The 21,976-nt window shown below is 33.1% G+C and overlaps 1 protein-coding gene across 2 annotated transcripts in view; it reads right to left on the bottom strand.

The window, feature by feature from the left end:
* Positions 1–21,976, bottom strand: part of LOC111511924 (follistatin-related protein 5) — a 673,378-nt gene that overhangs the window by 30,403 nt on the left and 620,999 nt on the right. Inside the window, exons 8-10 of one of the 2 annotated variants that reach the window (XM_074181896.1) lie at positions 11,283–11,579; positions 3,038–3,135; positions 2,313–2,454 (exon numbers count right to left, since the gene is read on the bottom strand). In XM_074181896.1, the coding sequence (XP_074037997.1) occupies positions 2,313–2,454; positions 3,038–3,135; positions 11,283–11,579 (537 nt within the window). The remainder of the gene's footprint in view (positions 1–2,312; positions 2,455–3,037; positions 3,136–11,282; positions 11,580–21,976) is intronic. The other variant, XM_074181897.1, reaches the window with a different exon arrangement.

Genomic DNA, 21,976 nt, shown 5'->3' with positions numbered 1-21,976 from the left:
AAGTGTTTGCGAAAGGTTAATTTTGGCATTTTCTACTATTTCATCTATTATGTTATGGTGGGGCGCTTGCTGATTAGATTAGATTTGCTGATGGCTTCTAACGTGGTCGGCAATTTTATTATAAAAGGATCGTAGATTTTTCAGTTGATTGAAAATTGGGGATATTTCAACAAAATGGATGAAGGTGTGTTTGGTTTCGATTAATTTGGAAGTTCCAAGGTGGAAATGGAGCAAAGGAGTTTTCAGTCGCTATTCTGGACGCTATTCTGGACGTCGTTATGAGTATGGCTACACGAAGCCATGGCGCCATCAGTTTCATTGTCCTGTGAAAGAACAGATAGTTTTTTGAGTCTTTTCATTTATGATTTGTGTACAAGTTTGTCTTTTGTTGTCTGTATTTCAGTCCCTAGGTCTTCAATTACTATTTTCTTTCTATAGCGGGGTTTATTTTTACTTCTGGATGCTGTTTTATCCTTGACAAATGCCGTGATTCCAGGTTGTAATTCGGGCGGTTCTTCACGTTTCTCATTTTGTTTTTCGTTAAGTTTGGTCTTGTGTTTCACTGAGGTTTCATGTATTTTTTCAAAAAGGATTTTCAGTCTTTTTCGACGGTCGATTATGTACTGGTTCATTATAATTTCGTCAGACATATCAAATGGGTCTAGAGCGTCAAGTCGTCCGTGGATAATGTCAAAAGGTTTTTGTTTCGTGACACTGTGAATTGTGGAAATATACCGAACTATAGCGTATTGCATTAATTGTTTTGGGCTCGCTCGTTGGTCTTTCATTTTAAGAACTCGAAACATTTCAATAAGTGTGGAACGGAGTATTTCTACTGGGCTGTTACTATTTGAATTCCCGGGTGTTGTAAAATGAATTTTAATATTGTGGAGGGTACAGAAGTCTTTGAGTAAAGAAGTTTTGATTCAGTGCCACTATCACCGTGATGTGCAATGAAAGTCATTAAATTGTCGAAAACCACGCTTGCCGTACAAATGCGTTCGAGGGGGTATGCTTAAGCGTACCTCGAGAAAATGTCGATAATAGTCAAGAATTTGGAGTTAGAAATTTGAAATGTGTCTATGTGAATGGCTTCCAAGGGATCTGTCAGTGTTGGGGTCAATGCAAATTTGATCTTAGGTGGATTCCTCTCATATTTCGCTTATTGGCATATGTCGCAATTATTTATGTATTCTGTTATTTGGTTTTTCATACCTGGCCAAAAATATATTTTTCTAAGGTCTAAGAGAGACTCGTTTATTACGCGGTGACTCGTTTGTTCATGGTGATATCCTGTGAGTTCTGTTCGTCTATCTTCGTCCGTTATGTCTTTGACGAACTGTGCCGTAATACAAAGTTTGGATGATTGATTTTTGAAAAATTTTGGGAGAATGATAGATAATTTTTGGGCACGGTCAATTTCTGATTTATTAATGAATATGCAATGTGATTTTTTAGGGTCCACGTATTCTTTGAAAAAAATTTAATATTTCCTGTTCAAAGTTGCTAGATAAATAAACAGTTTGTCTGCGGCCTGTGCCGAGCGATTCACTGCGAATGACATGATAGGAACCAGCTTCTTTTTGATTGAATATAATCTGATTAGTAAATTTATTGATGCAATGCTCGGTTATTTTGATTTCGAGTATTGGGTTTTCTATAGCAGAGTGGACGGTTTCACCGTTGTTGTTGTCAGGTGGCGGTGTTATAATACGAGGGGATGGATTCTGATAAGGAGGGGGTACTACTTGAATATCAGATATTATGTTTATCCTCTTCATCACGTCATCGATCCAAGTAATTTGTCTAGCTGTTTGATCAAATGGCTGAATGTCATTCAGGCCGCTAGTTGAACTGTTTAGTAAAGAGGCTGGGCTGTTGATTGAACGATTAATTAAGCTAGTTGGCTGCGACATATACACGACATTATGTATTTTATATATTTATAATAGTATACTTTTAGTTACAATGTACCTCTTCATCATTTGAGATTTAATTTCAATATCCCTATTTGAAGAAAATGTTTCCAGAATGGAGCATGTCAAAATTAAGAATTTTTATATATCTCATTTTGCATGAATGGGCATATAATCAAAATCATCTTGACAATTATCTGTTGGTCATTTTTCATTATGATCAAAGGAAACACTTATGTAAAAGTTAAATTTCGAATAAAGCTGTCGATTAAAAACCCTCCTTGAGTTGAATGTAGAATGCATCAAGCTAAACACGAACTGTTGAACATTTATAACAAAAACTAAACCTCTTGAACAAAAAACTTACCAACTACAATTGAAAATATATTTCCTCACCTATACTGGTAGCTTGGCACATGTACGCTCCAGTGTCTGCGAATACAATATTTCGTAGTTTGAGAGCAGTTCCGTTTCCTATAATTTGATATTTTCTTGAAGGATCTAGTTTCAAAGGTTCATCATTTTTTAGCCATTGAACCTACGAAGAAATCATCATTGAAATGCAAAGAAAAATTCATTGCCGATCATAAATTTTTGGAAATGACCACTTTCAAAATCATCAATAAATTTATAAAACTCCAAAAGGATAAAAAATTTGTTGATACTGAGAAATGTACAAGAAACTATGTTCTTCAGATGAAATGAACAATAAATATTAATGAATGATATATGATTCGAACTAATTTCAGTTTATATCTGGAAGTAACTTTCATGCACGATCTACATAACTTTGTGAAGATTTTATTTCGAACTCAATTGCTCTCTTCCTTCCTTTGGAAGTTTTCCCAATTTTTTGTATAAAGATGGAGAAGTGAAATCCAAAAGATTTTGGTTCGCAAAAACTAATCTATCCCGAAATATACACCTTTCAAAGTATTTATTTTATTTCTCTTTTTTGGAAGTTTCTCACATTTTTGATTGATGATGAAGAAGTAGCAAATCAAAAATCAATGTTATCTAGAAATGAAATGATTATGTTCATGAATTATAATACTATGAGTAACCTGATGATATTGCTTTTTTCACATGCTGATAAAATACATTTTGAATTTGAGACTCACCTTCGGAAAAGGTTCACCCGCAACATGACACAACATGGAAGCATCTTCACCAGGTCTCTTTGATTGAATTCTTGGTGTTACATGAACTTCTGGTACAGCTGAAAACAAGAGAGTCAATTTTTTCAATTTCAATGCTATTCAATTTCATTTTCAATTCGATATAACAAGATACTTAGATGGACATACATTATTGTAACAGTTATCCTTCATTATGTATAGTAGAGTTGAATGTATAATAAAGTTGAACAGAATAACTATTTATGTCGCAAAGTTGACTTTTGAATTTTCTGATGAACTCGTGAATAACCTTGATAGCAAGAAATTGTCAATATTCAGTTCAAAAATTTTATTCATATTCAGTAAAATATAATGGTTGGGTAGAATGATGAAATTTATAATGTACCTGAAGTACACCAAAAGTGTTGTAAAGTGTTGTGTCTTTGTTTCATATATAGAACTGTATCATATCTGCTAGAGAATTATCGAGAAACAAACAATAAATATCAAATAATGAAAATTTAAAAATACTAATTTTTCGAATAAGAACAGAATATACAACTTTTTTCAATTTTTAAAGGTTTATTTGGATGTTATTACTGAAATATCCTTCTGCAAAAATTATCAATGAAATAATTTCCAGTGGATTTCAAACTACCCTATTCTTATTATGGTGAGGTGAATGGGTTCATATGATATTTTCATTTGGTTTCAACTGTGGAAGTTCATAAATACATTTGATGGATTTATTCCAATGTTTTATCAACGGTTTAAAGTCTCGATATGGAAATTGAATATTTCAATCGCGAATATATTAAACTATAATATATGTTCATTAAATATTTACCATTGATATGATTTAATATTCTATGAAGAATACCAATAATGATGAATAATTGGTAGATTTATTATGAACTTAAGTACTTGTATACTTTATTGAATCGATGCCAGATCCACAATGAATAATCGTTCGCAAATAGCTCAATTGGCCCTTTCAATTTCAACAAAGAAATTAAATTAATATTATTCAAAAATAAGTATTGTTTCAGAATCTAGCCATTTCCTATAAAACACTCATGATTTCTATAATATTTGTTTCCATCAGTAAAATTAAATGGCCAATAGATGAGATACGGTGAAACGTTATGTGACGTTGCGAACCGAAATCTTGTTCAAAATCTTTCAAAAAATCAAACGTCTCTAGAGTTATAGCAAAATATACAGGGTGTAACTAAATAAGCGTGAAACATTCAAGTGTCTTCTTGTACAAAACGTCAGGTTAATTTCAATATTGTAACTTCCTCAGTGCTTGTGAAAACAATTGTTATATAAATTTCAAGTACCCCCTTTAGGGGGCTGTAACTTATCAAGGGATGCTCCAATGAAGTTTCTTTATATGAAAGATCCTATCTTTTTTTCGATGAGGAATCACCTCCTTGAATGTTTTACACTTATTCAGTTACACCCTGTATTTACGAAGTTGTATATTGTTCTCAATAGAAATGTATCAATACCTCACATGTTTCAGAGTTTCACATTTGTCAAATGCCCATTAAATCACAATATAGGATGATATGTTACATTTGCAAACTTTCGATAATAGGCGATATTGAAATATCTAATGAATATAAATTTGGGAGAGCTTTGGGAGAATTCTTCTCTGCAAAAGCTGATTTCAAATATGTATTTCAAAGAATGAAGATTACTATTATTATAATCGATAGATGAGGGCTTTAGTACATCAATAATTCAGGAAAATAAGCTCCGTGAAACAACTACAATAAATAGACCCGAATAAGAAAAGAGAGCATTAGAAATATTTTCTTGAATATGTATCACTTTATATTCATTTCATACTCTCACTTCCAGATCGGTTTTTTCTCTGAAGATAACAATTTCATAGTATTCATTACCCCAAGTTGGCCCATTTTTTTCACATGCTGCTTACATAAAATATGCCAACGTGAACACATTGTTTGAAAATCGTTTAGAAGAACAGCGTTCATTACAAAACTTTCTAGCAGCACCATTCCTAATATCCTATATTATCAACATTGAAAGTAATGCTATTGTTTGTAAACGATACGAGTTATCGAACAAAGTTGGAAAAAACTTTTTAACGCTGTTATTATAGACCCATTGTCGAAGTATTAATGTAAACTGTTCCTGAACTTTGGAGATAATAGTTGATTATGGAAATATGGTTAATATTCAGATCAGGATAAAATGCATCAATTAAATGACCTCAAATTTGGAAAATTAGTTCAGTGAGAGTGTATCCGACAAATGAATATTTTTCAAAAAGTTGAAATTTTTTTCAGGGGGGAAACCCATATTTTCCAAGAAACATTACTATAACTCATTGAACTCGTCCAATGCTAATCGTTATCACACTTGAGAAGATTGGAAAGAAACGAAATTGTATCAATTAGGAGAGGAGGTTATATGTGTATACTGATACATAAGTAGTAGATATATCAGATGTGTGAAACAGTTAGTGATTACGGTTATGTGTACTGTATATGTATGTATATATTTTGTTTGTTCGTTCTAGCATCATCGCATACAAGTATCTTGCATACTTTCGTGATGTTTTCAATGTTTACTCTTTATTATTCATGTAACACCCACTTCGTTGGTGAAACGCGCGTCGTGAAGAGTATTGCATTTCTGGTGATTGGATAAAGTGAACTCATTTTCATTTCGACTGTTTTCTGAAAAAAAATTCTGTTGCATTTAGATGCTTTATTATAACCATAAAAACATATTTAACGTTGGTGTTATAGTTATTACGTGAACAAACTACATGACATTCCATACCAGTCAAAACCTCAATTTGCCTGCCTTGAACCTGAACCTATGCGGTATCTCTATCGAACCCTGTACCACTATTAAATTCTTGGGCATTTCTCTTGACAACGACCTTACTTTTAAAACACACTGCAAAAGTCTCACCGGCTCACTGAACTCTAGATGCTATCAAATCAGAATGTTAAAAAATGTATTGAACACTGAAGGTCTACTATTATTTTATTATGCTCAAATTCAATCCAGAATTAGTTATGCAATCAGTATCTGGGGTACATCTCCAGCCGCTAAAGATATATTTATTGCACAAAAACGAATAATTCGTTGCATAACAAATGCACCGAAGCTGCAGTCATGTCGAAATCTCTTCAAGAAATTCGGTATTCTTTCTTTTTACGGTCTCTATATTTTGGAAGTCTTAACATATATTCATAAAAAGAAAAACACGTTTCTCACAAGTACTGACTTTCATAGTTACAACACCAGGAGAAGAAACGAGCTCCGCCTACCAAAGTCACGTCTAAACCTCTGTCACAATCTACCTGATATAATGGGATTGAAACTATATAACGTCCTCCCCAATGAATTGAAGTTAATAAATCAGGCACACATTTTTAGGAAAAAAACTAAAGACTTCTTACTTCATATTACACCGTACGATCTGAATGAGTATTTTGAATATTGTCGCAATTGCTAGTGCTAACTTTTGTCATGTCTTTAAATATACTGTGCGGTCCGCTAGCATTTACATATTTTATTCACTTGTATACATATATTTATTTTATGCTAGTATTTAGTTTTCTTATGTCTTCAAATGTACTGTGCTGTCCGCTAGCATTTATTTATTTTATTTTATTCACTTATATGTGTATGTGTATGTATGTGTATATATGTGTGTATATATGTGTATATGTATATATGTGTGTGTGTATGTATATATATATATATGGATATATATGTATGTATGTGTGTGTATATGTGTGTATATATGTATGTGTATATGTATATATATATATATACCTATAATACTATATTTTACTACAATTTTGTATACCTTGACTTGCCCTATAGCTTCTTGTATGCTCATATTAAGGACCAATAAACGTATTATTATTATTATTATTATTATTATCTAATGAATCATGCTAATTTTTTTTAAATATATATACATACATTTATTTTCATCAATCATGAAATACAAATCCATTCACGAAATTAAATTTATATAAGGAAAGGAAGAAAAAGAAGAATCATTTCAAAGGTGCTGCTTTGTTACCTCCTCTTCATGAAAGAGGACATATGCCTCATCACTCACAAGCGATCTTGGTGAAACTGGGGACACGTGTGAATTGTATTCATGCCACGTGCCACTGTATAGGTATCTGCAATATGCCCCACTGTGATTTCAAAGTGCATATAGATTATAACAAGCAGCCACATTGTCTGCTGCATAGTTGCTCATATCTAATCCATCTGAAGAAAAGTCAATGGAAACATTCAATTTGTCTCTGAATCTTTCCGTTGGAGAGAATCTTTTTGAATGAATTACTGAAATACGGGGAAACGTATAGATTGATGAGGATTTTGTACATTTTCTTCTTTCCTTGCACCTCGAACACATTGGTTTTTCATCTCCATCCAGAATTTCCTCTCACGTGAAGGTATCCAAGGAATGTGACAAACTCAATTGGTCAGTTCTTTGTGGTAAATTGTCTACAATCTTAGAGTTGTTCATATTCAAATATCTCAGCCAGGAATCTTGTGTTTTTCCACTGTCGCTCTATTTTATTGTCTATCTTCGTTAAGATCGGTTCAGGTTTCTCAACAGGTGTTTCCAATATTTTTCAACCCATTAAACCTAAGAGTTCTGATTGAAGAATGTAGCACCGATATAATATTGTAACTGTTGATACTACGTTCGTCACTACTATCTTCGTCTGTGTATTCACGGATACGATGTTTCATCCCTTCATTGGATCGGTGGTATGAGGAATTCGAAGCTGAACTGCTCAAACCTAAATTGAATATAAGTTCTTTTGGGGACTGTGAGGGCTCTGCCAGAAGACTGAAACTTAGCCACATTCAGAGTTTTCACTTCCTCTTCTGTCAAAGCTTGACAGTTTTGCTGCGAGTCTTCCACCATACGGCACAACTCTAGTTCTTGCACTGTCTGTAAATATTCGTTGCGTTGCGTAAAAACATGAGAATTGGATAGCGGCATCGAAGAAAGAGATTTGTGATAGATAATGCTCGATTGGGGATGACGGTAGGATAGGATTGGCCGTACCATTATAGGTAGATGCTGATATATTTTGTTCCTGGAAAACATAGATAATTCATTTAGTGTTTTCGATTGAGGGATTGTACCTGAACATGAATGAGAATCAAAAAAAAGGTAGCTCTTCGGTCATTCGTCTCTTTGGAGATCCAAATGCCTATTTCATGAATGAACTCCATTACTTGGGGGCCTAAGGTATTAAATGTTTCGATTCCTATAGCTGAAAAAAATGAAAATATTTGCCAAATAATTGTATTTCCGTCTTTTTGATAATTCCGCTAAGCTGTTGCACCGCTGGATACAGAAGTCGAAGGAACGTGACAAGGAGCGAAAGTATCGACGCAGGTGAAATCCCAGACAACCCGTTTTCCTCTCCGCCAAGGAATGAGAGTCATGGCATCTCTGGTCGTTTCCCATCATTGCTGCAAGTGCCTGGGAGTTCTTAGATGGAAGAAATATTTGCCGAACTTAAGGCACGTTTGATGACATCATTTATAGTTTGATGACGGAAAAAGCGCCCGGCGCTATATCTACAACTCAGTCCATAATATTATCGGGTGTCTACTTCCACTCCACATTTGCATTTGTGTTGAACAGAACTATTGAAATCTAGTCGAAGACCTACAGCAACTCTAAAATATTCATTGTCCAATAATGTACCAAGGGATGAAACTGATGAGGTATTCAACCAAGCGCCTGTATGTTTTGACGACACTGCTTCCATACGTGCCTTTTCTATAGGAGATTTAGCCAAGTCTAACAAATTATTCAAGTCATTTTTTACCAGAAGAATATCCCAGGTATGTTGAACATTTTTCTGGTACTTGGTACTTCTAGATAAGTTCGTGAGATCCATAGTTGTTCGGCCTCCCTCAAATTGTTATCCGATGAAAAGGAGGGTGGTAAAATTGAATCTGTCTGGTTACACTATAACTTGAAGAGAGGAATGCAGGTAGTGACAGATCAGTGATTGTACGAATGCCTAAAACTCCATAAGATACAGAAAGAGTAGCCTAATGCCATGCATTGCTCTCCAATATATCAATATCAAAATAATTTTGTCCCGATTTCAAAATGTTTTTGATTTTGGAAAATATTGTTACGTTTTTCCCCCGTGGGTCACCAATAATTGACTACATTGAATAATGAAACCTAATTTTATTTCACTTGAAATACAACAAAGACTTCAACTAAAAATTTCAACTATTATCTTAATGTCTATCGCCTTACTAGATCACTTCGCGTACCGCACTGTACCGTACACTAGACTGTCTGAATGTCTATCGCATTACTTGATCACTTCGCTTATCGCACTGAATCTTCCAGTTCACTGTGTACTTGACTCCCGGATTACGCTTGCAGCCAGTGTTTAAATATCGCAATCGAACATCGTAGAATTTTCGCCGAAGTTCCATCGACATCGGTAGCACATTTCTTGCTGCTTCTCGAGCGGCAGGTAACATTGGATATTCCCACGCTCTCAGCTACGTCACGTTTGGTTTATGGTTACCAGTGGCGGCCGGCGTTATTTCCTTTTGAGTATAATTTACAATAATATATTAAAACGGAAATTTAAAAAATCATCAAAATTGAAGCCTTTCTGATGACTTCCAAGAAAATGTCTCCGTTGATTCGACTAAAAACCAAATGAATATTAAAAGCATATGACTAATATTCAGTGTCATTTGTGTGTTTCACATTCTCTAGTTTTCAGTTACTGGAAGTTGAGACCACCACAATTTTTCAAACAATTTCTATAAATGCACCCAGTGACATTTTTTGGGTAATTTTAGATGGTATATCATTTCAAGTTGCCTCATTACAACTAGAAAGTTGTGAAATAAAATTTTTGGTTTTCTACCTCTCCTTATTCATGAAAGCAGTTATTTGAAAAATATTATTTTTTTCGTTTAATTCAATATTCATATGGAAGTAGTTGCTCCGAGAGGGCTTTTTTCTAGTTTGAGTAGAAAGGTACTCTTTTGCATAATTTACACATCTTAGAGAAAAGAGTTTAGTTTAAAATCGACTGCTCTCTTTCTTTCTTCAAAAAATTCCCTCATTTTTGTTGTGAAGATGGAGAAATTATTCCGTAATTATTTCCTTCATTTTCAATTTGTATGAAAATATTGTATTGGTAATTAACTTCCCAAAAAGCAATATTTTTCCTTTTTTAACACAGTCATGTGCTTGGACTGAACTATGAACGAGTATAAATAATTCATTCTGATGATTGATTCGTTCGTGCAGATAATATTGATTTGCCAACCATCATTGCACAAAATACAAACTGCTCTTCCGATATGATTACGAGCTTGATCTTGTAACATGATAAAATATCCTATTTTCTCGACTTTCTTCTCCTTTTCAATTTTCAAGAAGAACATTCAGTGGATGAGTTATTGAGAAATATCTGACATCAGGAAGTATGTTTCAGTATTTTTTATTTTCATCACCAAGTAATTCAGTTATTGAACGGTTTGCCATATCCTGTTCATTATACAATGAAACAGCCTGTCAGCTACAATCCTTAAAACACCGTCCTCGATATAATATATACCTGTCGACCGCAATGTTTGAAAAAAAAATTATTGATTGTTAAAGGTTTCTCTTTGATTCGACATCATATTTTCTAATCCAACATATTACTTTTCAGACAACTTTTCATTCATGATAGTGTGATCAAATGATTATTGCAAATTATTATTGTTATTGCTAACTTCTTCGTTATCGAAGATACGACTTCAGTTGAATCGGTTAACAGTTAACAACGATTATGGTAGAAATATTAGCAATAGTGATTTTTATCATACAAATGCTCCTTGAATACAGAATGAAAAATGTTTTTATTCACCTTTTTTGTCAATGAAAGTAGCGAAAATTGAATTATAATATTTCTGAGTGTTCAACAACTAATATAAGCATGTAGTTATGAAAATGAAAATCTGTTTTATATTGTAATTCTACTGAATATGTCTAAATCTGCTTCATCTTCTGGATTGGACAGTATATATTTCATGTTGTCCCGAAAATATTCTACTCATCTTCTGATAATTCATCAATGTGATTTCAGTTGAAAATTATTTAACATTTTCACCGAAGAGCTCTCAAAGGAATAGAAATAAGTATAAGAAAGTATAATACTCAGAAAACAGTACTTACTATGAACAGTCAACATATGAGTCTGCACGATATCCTTATTCCTTTGTGCGTGGCAGGTATAATTTCCTGCATGCTGTAGCTGAATCCTAGTGAGATATAAGCTTCCGTCTCCGAATACTCGAACATCCTCCTCGTTGAGCGAAGCTAAGTCGATGTGATTTCTCCTCCACACTATGGGAGGAACCGGGGATCCTGTTACGTCACACTTTATTTCAACGTTATCACCCACTCTGGCTGAAAGATGATTGGTCTCGAGGGCTTTATCCAGAGAAACGACGTATACGCCTAGAACAGATTCTGTAGTTCATTTTTGGATTGCATCATATATCTATAATTTCGATAGGAATATTTAAAGAAAATGAATGGGAATGAGCCGATCAAAGCTATAAACTTCGACTTGAAATTCTATAGTTCAGAATCATTGTAAATGAGACAATACTATGAATAATAACTGATAGAACTTGAATTTATCAGGAGGCTTTCAATATAACTGGTGTTTCTTCCCAACATCAAACCGTTATTTTAACACCTCGACACGTGTTTCAACCGCCAAGTGATCATCTTCAAAAGAAAGATCAAATAGTCTGATTTTCCTCTTGAAGATGATCTCTTGGTGATCGAAACACATGTCGAGGTGTTGAAATAACATTTTGGTTTTGGGAAAAAACTCCAGTAATATTCATTGCTATACCAAAGGTTCCAAACAGTGCATCATAAGTAGGGGGCTTTCAGTTTTTTGCCATAAAGTTCCAGAAACTGTTATTCTACTACGGAAAAACAGGCAATAGGAATAATTAAAATAAATGAGTTAACAATCACAATCATTAACTGTTTCATATTTTAGTTTTTTGTTTATCTTGCATCGGTTTAGTTTATTTCCTTTTTTTTTCGTTGTCGAATTGAAATATTTCAAATATTTTCTCTCATTTCAAAATGTTCAAACTCTGATAATTGTAAACTCTATTGTCAGAAAATGTGATAACTGAAACTAGGAAAACCGAAAGAAAAAACTCGAAGAAAAAATAAAAATGAAATGAATTGAATATTGATATTATTGAAGATACTGAAAAAATGGGAAAATCAAAATTGTAAGAACTACGATTTTGATAGAATATGAATTATCACAAGGATTGAACACTAAGTGGAATAACTATTATATGCAAATAATAAAAATGATAGGAACAAATGAAAAAAAAAATAATAAAGATGATATGTTTTTTAAAAAACAGAACCTGAAAACAATTAGATTGTGAATCCTTTCGTGGTAGATTTATAAAATCATACGTATTTATGTCACTTGGTATATTTTAATATTGTAGTACCATATGAGAAAATAAATATTTCGAAATTGAATATAAAAATATTTATCTTTTCCAATTAACCTACACAGTAGATTTTGGTATAGACCTGCCGGAAAACAACTTATTTCACGGCTAATACCACGCTGAACATCGAATTATATCCGACACACATTTATGCAAGATATCTCACAGAAGTTAGTCTTCAGCAGTAGGACCATGCTGAAACGAATCGAGTAGGTCACTAACAGACCGGTTCGAACTATTACCTCTCATCAGTACAGGAAAGATGCGACACAAACAGCAGTTTGCTTGGGATTTCAATGTGTATCGACTGCATGTATGAAAACTTCGTCTAAGAGAAAGATTGTTAACTAATAACAGCTCCATCTGGTGATCAACGCCCCAAGCGTTAAAAACAATTACTGTCTTGGCTAGTAACACGCTGGACATTGAATTATATTCGTTATATTCGACAGACAATTATGCAAGATACCTCACAGAGGTTAGTCTTGCAGATATTTTTCGTTCATCCGGCAGAAGAACCATGATGAAACCAATCTTGTATATCACTTACACACCGGTTTCTAAAAAAGTGCAGGAAAGATCCGGCCTAAACAGCAGTGTGCTTGAGACTCGTTTAATTTTAACGTGGCTCGACTGCATGAATGAAACCTTCGTCTAAAAGAAAGATTGTTAACTAGTAACAGTTATGTATTTATATTAATTTTAAAGGTGAAACATCCGTTATATTGAATTTGTTCGTATAATATATAATAAGAATAGTTTGACAGGGCATTCATCAAAATGGGCTCAATATTACAGGCTCTCTACGAGACATGTGATACACTGTTTGGAACCTTTGGGGTAGTAATGAATATTACTGGAGTTTTTTCCCAACACCAAACCGTTATTTTACCACCTCGATATGTGTTTCAAGAGAAAGTATGACCACTTGGTGATCAAAATTCTTGTCGAGGTGTTGAAGTAACGGTTTGTTGTTGGGAAAAAACTCTCATAATATTCTATATGAGACAAACAATCTGAACCACTGAAGAGTCCAATCAGTCATTAACTTGGCATATTCAAAATCAATGGAAAAAGTTAAATTTCTGTACGTGTGTCACAGAAATATTATTATTTGTAACTGAAGCGTTGTTCAAGTGAATTTTTTCGGATTGGTCTTGTAACCGTTGTTGAGACCAATTTGTTAGATGAAACGCTGCTCTGAGAATTACTTTCCGACAGTGAAAACTTCGCATGATTTTTTGAGAAAAGCTGAAACATGGTTCGTTTCTAATTGCTTGAAACTCAATAAAAACAAAACTCAAAATATTGTTTTTTCAATCAACAATACGATTGCCAACAGTTCAAAAGTTAAACTACTTGGAATTGTTATGGTCAGCGCATATTGAGCACCTAAGTAAAAAAATTAACTCAATTCTCTTCATATTACGGAAATTGAACAAATTTGCTAACCTGACAGCTTTGAAAACAGTCTACTTTGGCTTATTTCACTCTCACATTAATTACGGTGTATGTTAGTTCCAATGTGACTGAGTCCATTCGACCCTCCACCGAAACCTGCAAGGGTTTATTGTGGCTCACACCTATTCACACTCGACCAAAAAACCCAGCTTCTTAACGAAGCCGATTAGTTTGTATGATGACTGGTCTTTCAGGTCAGATGGTAAGAGTACGGGTCTGCCGAACCTGATTCGGTCCCCAGCGGGGAGGCACAAAATATGTGCTCTGCTGTTTCATCATTTATCAAACAGAGGCGATACACACTGTTTTCCGACAGTCCAAGTCTCTGCATATGATGTCACACTGCTTCTACTCGGCGGGAAAGTATTTGGAGGCAGGTGTGAGTTCATGGGAAACTACATAGTGTCATAACAAACACATCACTACACCACATGTCATCGGGGAGCACTATCCACCCAATTTAATTTGAAATAATTAGAAATTAAAGAAATATATAAAATGAAATATATAAAGACGTTTCGTCCTCAGTCGATGACTTTTTCAATTCAATTTCTTATATTTGAACTATAATGGATTTTTATTGTCAGTGATACTTTTATAATAAACCTTATGATACGTACCTAGGCTGCATTGTTGAAATAAAATAAATTTTGACATTTTCCTTCATCATTTATGTGGATGTGGAAATTTTCTTATGTTATGATTTTGTTCTTTTGACTTTTATTTCACTTGTTTTTGTTTTATTCAATTGTTCAATACATTTCAAATCTCAAATTGTAGTCTCTTTTTGAATGTATATTTGAATTTATTTTATTGTATTATGCTATGTCCTGGACCTAGCACAAAAAGATTAATATTCTGTAATGTGGCTGAATAAATGAATGAATATTCAATAGTCTGTGAAGCAAACTATTGAATGCTGGTACTTTCAGCTGAGAGGGATGTGTCGAGGATTTATGTATGATAATGTTCTTATGAGATGTTTTATGAAAAAATATTCAATGATAGTTGTCAAGTCTAGAAAAATCAATAAATTATTATCTCGATTTCAGGAGACTGAAAATGAAGGCAATTACAAATTTGACAAACTTGCCCGACTATCAAATTGAACCAGTAAAACAGTATAAAAAACAAGTGATCAACCGATCATTATAGACTTTATACTCAAAGTAAGCCATGAAAATTTCACCTAATAAAGGACTCAAATGGATTTTTCATTATTAGTCACTCACGTCATGCATTAAACTTTTCAATTTAATGTGAAAAATTTTGATATAGATAGATGAGAGACTCTAGAATTGCCTATTTTACGACAGTATAAAAATGGTTTCTGTCTAATACATGCTCAGTTAGCTCAATTGTACCCAGTTATTATCAGGAATATTTATATTATCGATGTATATTATTATTATTTCCTGATTATCAATAATTCATTTGTACTGACACTTCATCCATTGTATTATATATCCATTATCTAATCTCATATTTAACAAAAAAATATTGAAAATAACAAAGTGAATATCGTAAGAGAAGAAGGTGGTGGATTTCTCTTCCTCATATTTATTCCATCTTCAGGTCCATGAAGGAAAGCAAAGAAGATTTATTATAATTTATAGACACAAGATGATCATTGGAAGGATCGAGGACGACTTATAAATCACGATTGAATTTTATATTATTTAAATGCATAAAAAAATTGCGTGTCATCAGCAAACATGTGGTAATTGCAATATGTCAGATGATTATGTAAATTGGAGGTATACAATGTACACAAAAGTGGTCCCAATGCAGTACCTTGTGGAACCACTTGGCGAATCACCATGCTATTTAATACCTAGTTTTTTATTTTACAGAAGATCTGGTCTGAAGTAGCATTATAATTACAGTTTCAAGAAATGAGATTTTTGAGAGAATCTTGGAAGTGGTTAATCAAATATTCTACATTCCTGACTCAATTGATACTTATTGAATGGATATGTGGAATATTTCTCAAAGGACTTGTTACGAAACTAAAAATAATAAAGTTCTCTAAGATATTCGAAATAAAAAAAGATATTTTCACTATATCACTTATGAATGAGGACTTGAAAAGAGATATTCAACTTATGAAACACACATAGCCTAAAAATAATCTACTCTACATTTACAGTATTCGAATCATACACACATTCTGAATAATTTTTGAAAGATTAATTTTTCGAGTTGAAATCGAAAAGAAATTCATAAGAGCTCATAATTCATCTGAATGAAATCTTTCAAGGTGCAATTATGACGAGAATATTCCTAAAAAGTCTACCCTTTTCATTTAATTCCTAAAAAGAATTGGACCTTCATCTGTTCCATTTACTTGCAATAAAAATGCGGTTGGAGAGATCTGACATATTTTATGTTAAACACACAAAACAAAACCGATTGATTGGTTCTTCTTGTTCATACGAACGTAAGAAGATTCAATCTACATTTTCTTTGGAGGGTTGGATTTGAGAGGACGTCGAATGTTTTCGTATACCGGGTGTCCCACATTTTATGTGACAGGCAATATCTGGTTTGTTGAAGGAGATACACAAAAATGTTTCATACAAAAGTTTTAGGAGTTCATGAGAGCTATATTTTGATATAAGTTTCAAATATACAGGGTGTTTGGTGTAGGTGCTACAGACCAAAATTCCATTTTTTGAAATAGAACGCCCTGTATATCATTACATATTCAGATGCTACCTTAAATTCTGATATCATTTCATGTTTGGTTTTTGAAATTTGGTTACGGCGTTGTTTGAGGGATTAAGTTTCTTTCATAGAAGAATAACTGAATGGCTATTTTGCTTCAATGGAAAATGATCATTCGATGAAATATAAAATTCTTTTCTGAACGATTTAACACAAGTGACTCTATACTTTCAAAATAACACTGTAGGAGCCATTTTATTCAATATATCGGTACTATGGCGTTATTTATTGCCAAATAATTTTTGTTATGGAAGACGAAAGACGATGTTTGCAATTTTTCAAATAGAATTCACATACTTTTCATTGATTTTTTCTAATACTACTATTACTTCATTTATGTCAATAATCCTAATAGGAAGTAATAGTTGTCAAACTTAGCATTGGAGTGTACCTTTTGTGCTACACAAAGAAAGGTAAAGATTCCATGATGTTCATTTTTCTGTGCCACGGAGAAAACGAAAAAAACTTCCAACTTCATCTCATTATTAGTTGTTTCAAAACATTTGTCCGTTTTAATATCATGTGTTTTTGTAGCTTCATATCTCAATAAATATTTATTCTAATGTGTCATGTTATATACTTTTTTTTTTTTTGATTGATAGAAAATTCTGTTGAAGCTGTTCATTTTTTACAAATTTTAATTTTTTGCATCTTTTCAGTTTATCAGTTTTGAACAATTTTTCTCTATGAATTCAAATTGAACCATAGCGCGGCCAAAACAGCCCGAAAAATTAATTCGGCATTTGTCATTTTAGCCTCAAAGATGAGAATCGAAGTTGTCGACAGTAGAGGGGATACGAGAGTTCTATTACGTATTCCCTAGGGGACGTACTTACGGTAGTGAGTGGGAAAGAGATGTGTGCGACGTGATCGACGCATAGAAGGATGGAATGAGCATCGAATAGATTCATTTGATAGATAACGGCTTGGTGGAATTACAAAAATAACTGTATAATATTAATAATGAACGAAAAATCGGATTAAAGAAAAAAAAACATGGCCACGGGCGTTAAAGAAAAAAAACATGTTTGCCAAAGTAATAGAAAAAAACATGTAAGGGGTGTCTCAAATACGTCAGCGTGGAAAATAATTATATAATAATAATAATAAACGAAAAATCGGATTGAAGAAAAAAACATGGCCACGGGCGTTAAAGAAAAAAACATGGCTGCCAACGTAATAGAAAAAAAACATGACGCCAATGTGTACAGGGTGTCTCAAAATACGTCTTTTTAAAAACATGACATTTAACGAGGCTCTATCGTTTTGGCGTGCGATTCTTCAATGTGTACAGGGTGTCTCAACTGAAATAAAAACATGCCAGGTGGGGGCCTAACGTTCTAGCGTGCGATCCCAATGGAAAACGTTTGAAAATGGGGCAATGGGGGTATTCAGCAATGACATTTCAAAATACGTCAGATGCGTTTTTTCGTGTTAGTTGGGAAATGGGGGAGTGGGGTAAAGAAAACACGCGGGATGGTGATATTATTTTTTTCGAAAAATGTTAATGTCGTTAAACAGTTGAAATATTTAGTGATGAAATGATATCTGAAGAATACAGACGGAAAGTTGGAGAGTTTTGTAAACATGTTGAAGAATTAAAGAAAGCCATTCAATTTTTCGAATAAAAAAAGATTGTTTTGGATAGGTTAGATAATTCAAATATTCAAGAAAGAGTGTTCGATCGAGAAGTGCCTCAAACGAGATATGGGCTGCGAAGAATTCAACCTCACAACGTAGATTATGTCGCCGCCAATGCTGAGATTAGATTTTGTGATTTTAACTGCAATAATAAATAACATTTTGTATGTGAACGTACCGAAGGGCGTTAAATTCATGCCAATTTGTGTGAAGCTCAATAATTTTGATCATGGATTCAATAGAACACAATGGAAATTGATGAGTTGACATTTATCAATGACGACCAATTGGCAGTTTTTGCAAGCAAAGTCCCGAAAAATACCTCCTTCAAATATAAACTGAGGCTGATATTCCACGATGTTCGAAAAATTGATACAAAAACTGTCGAATTCATTCCAGAACACGCAAGGCTAACCAAAAAGAACTCACAAATGGAATTTGACCTTCATAGAATTCTCATTATAGTATCTACGATATTAGCTTGTATTTTGATTACAGTTTTTCAAGAAATAATTATGAAACTGAATGAAATATGTATAATTTGGTTCAAATGATGAATATTTGAATATTCACAAATATTCGTTTTATTTCACATTTCGAGTCGAGGATGAAATATGATATGGTGAAGTGTGAGGCAGATGCTTGCTACGGTTAGTGGGCCATTTGCATGAAAACGGTTACCTCATCAGTTGTAACTGTGCTTCTTTTGCGTTTGTGTGTGCATTACCTTCAATAAAAAGATGTAAGTAAGAAATTTGTCTTGAAAACAATGTCTTATCATGTATTTTATTTGCTAAACTCAGTGAAATGATTCAAACTGAAGAGCTTTCAAAACTTTTGTTCAAAATTGTGTAGTACAGTGTTGGCTTAATCAAAAAATTTCATTTTTCATTTTAAAACCAAAATATTTCGTTTTCCAAAATTGTGTGTGTGTGTGTGTGTGTGTGTGTGTGTGTGTGTGTGTGTGTGTGTGTGTGTGTGTGTGTGTGTGTGTGTGTGTGTGTACGTATTTATAATTATTTCAGAAAGTCTTCAAAACTTTTGGTCAAAATTGCGTGTGTGTAATCGAAAAATTTCATTTTCATTTCGAAACCGAAAGATTTCGTTTTCCAAGGTGTTTGTAAGTATTGAAGTATTCAAAATTTTTGTTCAAAACTGTGTGTGCGTTTTTGCAAATATCTCGTTTTCTGTAAAATGTTTGCTCAAAATTGTGTGTGTGTAATCGAAAAATTCCATTTTTCATTAAATAACCAAAATATTTCGTTTTCCGTAGAATGATATCAAAATTTTTGTTCAAAATTGTGTACTACAGTGTTGGTGTAATCGAAAAATTTCATTTTTCATTTCAAAACCGGAATATTTTGTTTTCCAAGGTGTTTGTACGTACTTATAATAATTTCAGAATGTATTCAAAATTTCTGTTTGAAACTGTGTGTGTGTTTTTGCAAATAAAAATTTCATCTTCTCTCAATTCGAAATATCTCATTTTCCGTAAAATATTTTCAAAATTTTTGCTCAAAATTGTGTCATCGAAAAAAAAAATCATTTTCTCTCAATTCGAAATATTTCGTTTTCTGTAACATGTTTTCAAAATTTTTGTTTAAAATTGCATGTTTTTGTGCAGATAAAAAATTTCATTTTCATTTCAAAACCAAAATATTTCGTTTTCCAAGATGTCTGTACGTACTTATAATTATTTCGGACAGTCTTCAAAATTTTGCTCAAAATTGTGTGTTTTTCATTTCAAAACCAAAATATTTCGTTTTCCGTAAGAAGTTTTTTGAATTTTCATTCTAAATTGCGTGTGTTTGTGCAAAAAAAATTTCATTTTCTCTCATTTCTTTTGTAGACACAGAGAATAAGAAACCTATTCCGCTAGGAGAGCCGCAGAAAATTTTCTCAGCTCGAATCGTACAGACGAAATTTGGAAAGACTGCTCGAGTTGGAGAAACATATAACGTTTCTACCGCAGAGAATAACAAAGACCTACGAGGGATTCATAAATCATTTCGAAAAAAAAAGTACGCCATCGTGTTCAAAGGGCTGATCAATACGGGGAAAGCCAATCCTGCAACATCTTTCCAAATTGTAGAAAATTGAGGTTAGTTTTGTTGTTTTTCATTTGTTTTTCTTTGTAGGTAGTAAGATGTGCGATTTGCAATTGATTTTTCTACCGAGTAGTACTTCGAACTTCCGTTTGCAGCATTCAGCAAGCATTCATTTGTGTATTCGACGCAGGAAAAACTTTTTTGTAAGTTGAAAATGGTGTTTTCAAAAACTATATCGCAAATTGATAAATTGTTTGAAGTTATTAAACAAAATTATTCAAGTTCTGTTGCACAAACGTCGTTAAATTTGATTAGTAGACATATTAGAAAATGTGAGTTGTCAATGAAAAAAATAAAATTTTCAGTAGAAGAAAAAAAGAAAATCATCAGTATAATTGGGGAATTGGAATGCATTAGATGTATAATAAATGTTATGAAAAACGATAAGTATATTGGATCAGGGTCGAAACGAAACAGTAGAGTTAAATGGGAAAATGTAAATGCAATTTTCCAAGGTAGAGTGAGGACAGGTGAATGAATTTCAGGAAAGAGACTCTGGTTGTGCATTGATTAAAATTCTTCTGCTTGAGGTAGCAATCAATGAATATAAAATGGGCAACGATGCGTCATTCCTACGTTTGCCCAAGGAAATTGCAAACAAGCATGCATCTACGGACAAAAGTTTTTCTGTGATCGATGTATCAATTATTTTTCAAGTCAGCAGAAATTGGATGAACATATTTTTCTGTGTAAGAATGTAAACGAGTGTAAAATTTCATTTCCAAAATTTGATCATGTTGAATTCCGAAATTATGTATATAAACAAAATGTCCTTTTGTTTTATACGATGATTTTGAATCAATCCTCGAAAATTGCAAGAAAAAGATTTCGGACAAATGTAGAAAATTTCAAAAATATAAAGCGTTCAGTGTAGGCTACTACTTGAAATGTTTTTATGTTGACAGTTTGTTCAAATTTAATAGCCATCGAGGTGACGATTGCATACAATGGTTTACCCATGAAATGGCTATCATTGCAAAATTCGTTGAGTCAAAAATCAGGAATATCGAACTGATGATATGTCCTCCTAATATTGTCACTGCCAAGGTATGTCATATATGTGAGAAACCTTTTTGCCGAAAAAGACATCATCGTCAGAGATCATTGTCACTTTTCAGGCTTGTTTAGGGGACTTATTCATCAAGCTTGCAATTTATCGTTCAAGAAGCTCTTTATTGTACCCATTACATTCCACAATTTGAGGGGATATGCTAGTCATTTCATTATAAGAGATGTAGCAAAAAAAGGAATTGTGAGCATACTTCCCATCAACAATGAAAAATATATTTCTTTCACCCAATACGATAATGAAACTAACATCAAATTCAGATTTATAGATTCTTATTGTTTTATGAGAGCCAGTTTCGATGAATTAGTTTCCACACTGGATGTTAAGAATTTGAAAATATTGAAAAAGGAATTTGCAGAATTG

The sequence above is a fragment of the Leptinotarsa decemlineata genome, unplaced genomic scaffold (assembly GCF_025532065.1).
Source record: "Leptinotarsa decemlineata unplaced genomic scaffold, Ldec_3_MD MMD2_tig00026317_RagTag_RagTag, whole genome shotgun sequence".
In the NCBI taxonomy this organism is placed as follows: Eukaryota; Metazoa; Arthropoda; class Insecta; order Coleoptera; family Chrysomelidae; genus Leptinotarsa; species Leptinotarsa decemlineata.
Note: the sequence above shows the minus strand (reverse complement) of the source record. Positions and strands in the feature narration are given on the sequence as shown.